This window comes from Carassius gibelio, chromosome A19 (genome assembly GCF_023724105.1).
Source record: "Carassius gibelio isolate Cgi1373 ecotype wild population from Czech Republic chromosome A19, carGib1.2-hapl.c, whole genome shotgun sequence".
Lineage (NCBI taxonomy): Eukaryota > Metazoa > Chordata > Actinopteri > Cypriniformes > Cyprinidae > Carassius > Carassius gibelio.
Genome location: NC_068389.1, coordinates 29,427,756 through 29,435,255, shown reverse-complemented (window position 1 = coordinate 29,435,255; position 7,500 = coordinate 29,427,756). Strand labels below are relative to the sequence as shown.

Below are 7,500 nucleotides of genomic sequence, written 5' to 3'. Positions count from 1 at the left end.
GCAGCGCTTCATCGAGCGTCTGATGCTGTGTGTGAGCTGCTCTCACGTCTCTGTGTCTGTGCTCCGCAGGTGGAAGGAAGTGACGCGTGTTCTCAGCCGGAGGACGTGGTAAAACCCTTATCACACACTAAAACACCAGATCATGTCCTGAAGTCACACACAAATGTGTTCCTGACAGACAACATCTACCTAATAATGCTCGACGTGCCTCCATTCATGAGGATTAGTGTTGTGATTAGTTTGATTGCACAGCATCAACAGCTGAAGCAGCTTAAACGTGTTGGTTTCACAGTGTGCCTGATGTTCAGAATGGATTATTAACAGCTGTGTGTCACCCATCAGAACCGGTCCAGATGCTCAGCTTCATTCGTTCACACACATGCATGAAAAAACATGCATCCTATCCACATGTCATGCTGTAAGCTGATTGGCTGTCTGAGCTGCAGCTGGAGGATCTGATTGGTGGTGTGTGTGTGTGTGTGTGTGTGTGTGTGTGTTCAGCGAGTGGCCGGTGTGACGGACAGCTGGTGGCTCTCTATGCTCATCCTGCCGCCGCTGTTTAAGGACAGTCCTGCCAGCCCCTTCCTGTCCTCTTATTACCCCGACTGTGTGGGCATGAGCCCATCGGCCTCGCCTAGCAACCATCCCCCCGGCAACCAGCGGCCCGAGCAACGGCGAGCTGCTCAGCCTCACAGTGAGTCCAGAAGCATCGCTCATGTAACAGATGAACCAGTGCTTTCATAACCGAGACACATGATCGTCACCGAGACACGTGATCGTCACCGAGTCACATGATCGTCACCGAGTCACGTGATCGTCACCGAGTCACATGATCGTCACAGAGTCACATGATCGTCACCGAGACACATGATCGTCACCGAGTCACATGATCGTCACCGAGTCACGTGATCGTCACAGAGTCACATGATCGTCACCGAGACACATGATCGTCACCGAGACACATGATCGTCACCGAGTCACGTGATCGTCACCGAGTCACGTGATCGTCACCGAGTCACGTGATCGTCACCTAGACACGTGATCGTCACCGAGACACGTGATCGTCACCGAGTCACGTGATCGTCACCGAGTCACGTGATCGTCACCGAGTCACGTGATCGTCACCGAGACACGTGATCGTCACCGAGTCACGTGATCGTCACCGAGTCACATGATCGTCACCGAGACACGTGATCGTCACCTAGACACGTGATCGTCACCGAGACACGTGATCGTCACCGAGACACGTGATCGTCACCGAGTCACGTGATCGTCACCGAGACACGTGATCGTCACCGAGTCACGTGATCGTCACCGAGTCACGTGATCGTCACCGAGACACGTGATCGTCACCGAGTCACGTGATCGTCACCGAGTCACGTGATCGTCACCGAGTCACGTGATCGTCACCGAGTCACGTGATCGTCACCTAGACACGTGATCGTCACCGAGACACATGATCGTCACCGAGTCACATGATCGTCACCGAGACACATGATCGTCACCGAGTCACGTGATCGTCACCGAGACACGTGATCGTCACCGAGTCACGTGATCGTCACCGAGTCACATGATCGTCACCGAGACACATGATCGTCACCGAGACACATGATCGTCACCGAGTCACATGATCGTCACCGAGTCACATGATCGTCACCGAGTCACATGATCGTCACCGAGACACATGATCGTCACCGAGTCACATGATCGTCACCGAGTCACATGATCGTCACCGAGACACATGATCGTCACCGAGTCACGTGATCGTCACCGAGTCACGTGATCGTCACCGAGTCACGTGATCGTCACCGAGTCACGTGATCGTCACCTAGACACGTGATCGTCACCGAGACACGTGATCGTCACCGAGTCACGTGATCGTCACCGAGACACGTGATCGTCACCGAGTCACGTGATCGTCACCGAGTCACATGATCGTCACCGAGTCACATGATCGTCACCGAGTCACGTGATCGTCACCGAGACACGTGATCGTCACCGAGACACGTGATCGTCACCGAGACACGTGATCGTCACCGAGTCAGATGATCGTAACAGTCACATGATCGTCACCGAGTCACATGATCGTCACCGAGACACGTGATCGTCACCGAGTCACGTGATCGTAACCGAGTCAGATGATCGTAACAGTCACATGATCGTCACCGAGTCACATGATCGTCACCGAGACACGTGATCGTCACCGAGTCACGTGATCGTCTCTGAGTCACATGATTGTAACCGAGTCACATGATTGTAACCGAGTCACATGATCGTAACCGAGTCAGATGATCGTCACCGAGTCACGTGATCATCACCGAGACACGTGATCGTCACCGAGTCACGTGATCGTCTCCGAGTCACATGATCGTAACCGAGTCACATGATCGTAACAGTCACATGATCGTCACCGAGTCACATGATCGTCACCGAGTCACATGATCGTCACCGAGACACGTGATCGTCACCGAGTCACGTGATCGTCACCGAGTCACGTGATCGTCACCGAGTCACGTGATCGTCACCGAGTCACGTGATCGTCACCGAGTCACGTGATCGTCACCGAGACACGTGATCGTCACCGAGTCACGTGATCGTCACCGAGTCACGTGATCGTCTCTGAGTCACATGATCGTAACCGAGACACATGATCGTAACCGAGACACATGATCGTCACCGAGTCACATGATCGTCACCGAGTCACATGATCGTAACCGAGTCAGATGATCGTAACAGTCACATGATCGTCACCGAGACACATGATCAGATTATTGTACACACACTACAGGCAAACCAGTGTTTCTTCACGCAGTGCTCAAAACATCCCAAATACACGTTTAAGTGTTCATTTTATTGCACTTTATCTATTTGTGACTGTAGATTTCATTCTCAGTCCTTATCTTTAAAGAGTGTTTTCTCTTTCAAACAGCAAATGTTAGTTTTATTCCTTTCTATATCCTGAAGGGTTGTTCATATTTCATTCACACTGATTTATGCAACATTATACTCCTAAGAACATGGTGAAAATGTGTGTGTTTTCTGTTGACAGTATTTTCTGATTGTGAACAGTGAACGTGATCGTGTGTGTGTGTGTGTGTGTGTGTGCAGTCCCCGGGCTCTCGCCCTACTTCCAGCCCTTCTATCAGCCGAACGAGTGTGGGAAAGCCCTGTGTGTCAGACCTGACATGATGGAGCTGGACGAGCTGTACGAGTTCCCCGAGTTCTCCAGAGATCCCACCATGTACCTGGCGCTGAGGAACCTGGTTCTGGCGGCGTGGAGCCGAGACTGTAAGGTGCTGCTGCTCGCTCCTCAGTGACATGTTTGTAAATGAAGCGTCAGGAGATGTTGGGTCTGTCAGGGCAGGATAAACCCCAGAGGATCTCTCTTTACCAGCTGTGTGTCTCTGACTGTGCTCTCTGAAGAGCGGCTCTGTGCTGTCTCTGTGCAGGAGGTTCTGACGCTGCAGAAGTGTGCTCCTCATGTGATCGTGCGTGGTCTGGTGCGCGTCCGCTGTGTGCAGGAGCTGGACAGAGTCCTGTACTTCATGAGCAGGAAGGGTCTGATCAACACCGGAGCGCTGCAGATCAAGCGGCCGCTGCTGCTCGAGTCACAGATCAACGTGAGACAAACACAGGCTTTCTGACGGATAGAGAGCAGTGTGCAGCAGTTCAATTAAAACGTCTTGATTGTCATGAACATAATACAACCATGTAAAAAAGCTTCACTCTTCACACTGGATACAGCAGAGGTGTGTGTGGAGTGATGAGATGCTGTCTCTCGTGTGTGTGTGTGTGTGTGTGCAGAAGGTGCTGGTCATCGGTGCAGGTGCTGCGGGGCTCGCTGCTGCTCGACAGCTACAGAACTTCGGCACGCAGGTACAACACACACACACTCGGACACGCGCGCACACACACACACACACACACACACACACACACAGACATACAGACACACACACACAAACACAAACACACACTCACAGACACAGACATACAGACACACACACACACACACACAAACACACATATATTGCACATGGACAGGCTTTACTGAAACACATAATTATGTTTACAGTTGATGAAGAACTCAGGTACTTTATACAAGGATTAAGTTGTACCAATACAAAATTAATTTTTGATCATTATAAAGTCATATGTTGGGAATAAAGTTGTATATTGCGTGAATAAAGTTAATTCATGTAAAAATTCCACCTACTTTGTAAAAACCATCTGTGGCATCCAACCTTTCATTCTTCATGTTTTTAACATTAATCAGGTCAAGTCACCTTTATTTATATAGTGCTTTAAACAAAATACATTGCGCCAAAGCACTGAACAACATTCATTAGGAAAACAGTGTGTCAATAATGCAGAATGATAGTTAAAGGCAGTTCATCATTGAATTCAGGGATGTCATCTCTGCTCAGTTTAAATAGTGTCTGTTTTAATTTGCAATCAAGTCAACGATATCGCTGTAGATGAAGTGACCCCAACTAAGCAAGCCAGAGGCGACAGCGGCAAGGAACCGAAACTCCATCGGTGACAGAATGGAGAAAAAAACCTTGGGAGAAACCAGGCTCAGTTGGGGGGTCAGTTCTCCTCTGACCAGACGAAACCAGTAGTTCAATTCCAGGCTGCAGCAAAGTCAGATTGTGCAGAAGAATCATCTGTTTCCTGTGGTCTTGTCCTGGTGCTCCTCTGAGACAAGGTCTTTACAGGGGATCTGTATCTGGGCTCTAGTTGTCCTGGTCTCCGCTGTCTTTCAGGGCAGTAGAGGTCCTTTCTAGGTGCTGATCCACCATCTGGTCTGGATACGTACTGGATCCGGGTGACTGCAGTGACCCTCTGATCTGGACACAGACTGGATCTGGTGGCCACGGTGACCTCGGAACAAGAGAGAAACAGACAAATATTAGCGTAGATGCCATTCTTCTAATGATGTAGCAAGTACATCGAGTGTTATGGGAAGTGTTTACAACCCATCACGCTCCCTAAGGTCACAAAACGCTGGACTTTTGGTAGTTCCTAGGATAGCGAAGTCCTCTAAAGGAGGTAGAGCTTTCTCACATTTGGCTCCCAAACTCTGGAATAGCCTTCCTGATAATGTTCGGGGTTCAGACACACTCTCTCTGTTTAAATCTAGATTAAAAACACATCTCTTTCGCCAAGCATTCAAATAATGTATCTCTTAAATTGTGAGTGTAGTTGCATCTGATCAAAGGTGCTTTTTTATTCATTAACTTGGGTTAAACTAATTTTACTTTGTTGGATCAGCAGCTATGCTAATGATGTCTGTATTTTCTTTCTATGTTTCGCCACGGGATTTACGTCTTGTATTATTATTATTATTATTTTTATTTTTTCTAAAATCCTGTCAAATGTGCACAAACTACTAGCTACTACTAAATATTGTAGAAACATAATTTTCTGTAAAGTTGCTTTGTAACGATTTGTTTTGTAAAAAGCGCTAAAAAAAAGAAGAAGTGTTCCCGGTTCCGGTTTACCTAATTAATGCAGCCTAAAAATCCTTTAATGGATTTGGATATTAAAAGCATATTAGTGTGTTATGTGTAAGCCAGGTTAAAGAGATGGGTCTTTAATCTAGATTTAAACTGCAAGGGTGTGTCTGCCTCCCGAACAATGTTAGGTAGGTTATTCCAGAGTTTAGGCGCCAAATAGGAAAAGGATCTGCCGCCCGCAGTTGATTTTGATATTCTAGGTATTATCAAATTGCCTGAGTTTTGAGAACGTAGCGGATGTAGAGGATTATAATGTAAAAGGAGCTCATTCAAATACTGAGGCGCTAAACCATTCAGGGCTTTATAAGTAATAAGCAATATTTTAAAATCTATACGATGTTTGATAGGGAGCCAGTGCAGTGTGGACAGGACCGGGCTAATATGGTCATACTTCCTGGTTCTAGTAAGAACTCTTGCTGCCGCATTTTGGACTAGCTGTAGTTTGTTTACCAAGCGTGCAGAACAACCACCCAATAAAGCATTACAGTAGTCTAACCTTGAGCTCATAAATGCATGGATTAACATTTCTGCATTTGACATTGAGAGCATAAGCCGTAATTTAGATATATTTTTGAGATGGAAAAATGCAGTTTTACAAATGCTAGAAACGTGGCTATCTAAGGAAAGATTGCGATCAAGTAGCACACCTAGGTTCCTAACTGATGACGAAGAATTGACAGAGCAACCATCAAGTCTTAGACAGTGTTCTAGGTTATTACAGCAGAGTTTTTAGATCCTATAATTAACACTTCTGTTTTTCTGAATTTAGCAGTATAAGAAATTACTCGGCATCCAGTTTTTTTATCGACTATGCATTCCATTAGTTTTTCAAATTGGTGTGTTTCACCGGGCCATGAAGAAATATAGAGCTGCGTATCATCAGCATAACAGTGAAAGCTAACACCATGTTTCCTGATGATATCTCCCAATGATAACATATAAAGCGTGAAGAGTAGCAGCCCTAGTACTGAGCCTTGAGGTACTCCATACTGCACTTGTGATCAATATGAATAACATAATGATCTAAAGGTTGAAGTAGCTCCAACTGGGTTAACTGATTGATTTATGACAATAATATAACTTTTTGTTATATTTCTAACTTTTATATTCATCCCAGCTCCCTTCCATCTGTCCTCTGTACAAATAATTACATTCGTTTTTGTGAATAATGAAGAGCCGAACAGTCTGTTTTGTGTGTTTGGTGTGTTTTGTTGTTTATGGTGTATCTTCTGATTGGTGGGCAGGTGGTGGTTCTGGAGGCCAGGGAGCGAATCGGAGGGAGAGTTTGGGATGATGCATCACTGGGGGTGACAGTGGGGTGCGGAGCTCAGATCGTGAACGGCTGCATCAACAACCCCATTGCCCTGATGTGTGAGCAGGTAACACACACACACACACACACACACACACACACTCACAGTCGCTGTGGTTTGGTCTGGTTTTGTGACGTGTCTGTTGTTGTTGTTGTGTTGAGCTGGGTCTGAGGATGCACACTCTGGGCGTCCGTTGCGAGCTCATTCAGGAAGGTGGACGTGTCACTGATCCAGCTCTGGACAAACGCATGGACTTCCACTTCAACGCCGTGCTGGACGCTGTATCCGAGTGGAGGAAAGACAAGTCACAGTCCCAGGATGCACCACTAGGCGGTGAGATGCATGTCATGTGATCTGTACTATCATTAAGATCCAACCACATCATGACATCATTCGTTCATCGATCAGCTGTTCAATGACAGGATTCTTTCTATTGGTTGGGTCACAAAAAAAGTAGTTGTCTTCAGTTGTTTATTTATTTTTTTTATTTTTTACCCTTGTTATCTTGTGCTGTGGTAAATAGGATAATATGACATTTTACATTACGTTACGTTTTACAATTCTTTATTCCAATTTTGATTCCATAACAAAAAGAACTAGCCTAACAAATATAAAGTAAAAAAAATGATTAAAGGTAAGTGAACAGTCAGCAAATATGAACAAATAAA

General features: G+C 46.4%; 1 protein-coding gene across 2 annotated transcripts in view; it reads left to right on the top strand.

Annotated features, from left to right (window-relative positions):
* LOC127935205 (lysine-specific histone demethylase 2) overlaps positions 1 to 7,500 on the top strand; it is a 17,668-nt gene that overhangs the window by 2,833 nt on the left and 7,335 nt on the right. For both annotated transcript variants that reach the window (XM_052532883.1, XM_052532882.1), the window contains exons 7-13: positions 70 to 108; positions 502 to 694; positions 3,109 to 3,293; positions 3,450 to 3,620; positions 3,805 to 3,876; positions 6,764 to 6,898; positions 6,994 to 7,165. In XM_052532883.1, the coding sequence (XP_052388843.1) occupies positions 70 to 108; positions 502 to 694; positions 3,109 to 3,293; positions 3,450 to 3,620; positions 3,805 to 3,876; positions 6,764 to 6,898; positions 6,994 to 7,165 (967 nt within the window). The remainder of the gene's footprint in view (positions 1 to 69; positions 109 to 501; positions 695 to 3,108; positions 3,294 to 3,449; positions 3,621 to 3,804; positions 3,877 to 6,763; positions 6,899 to 6,993; positions 7,166 to 7,500) is intronic.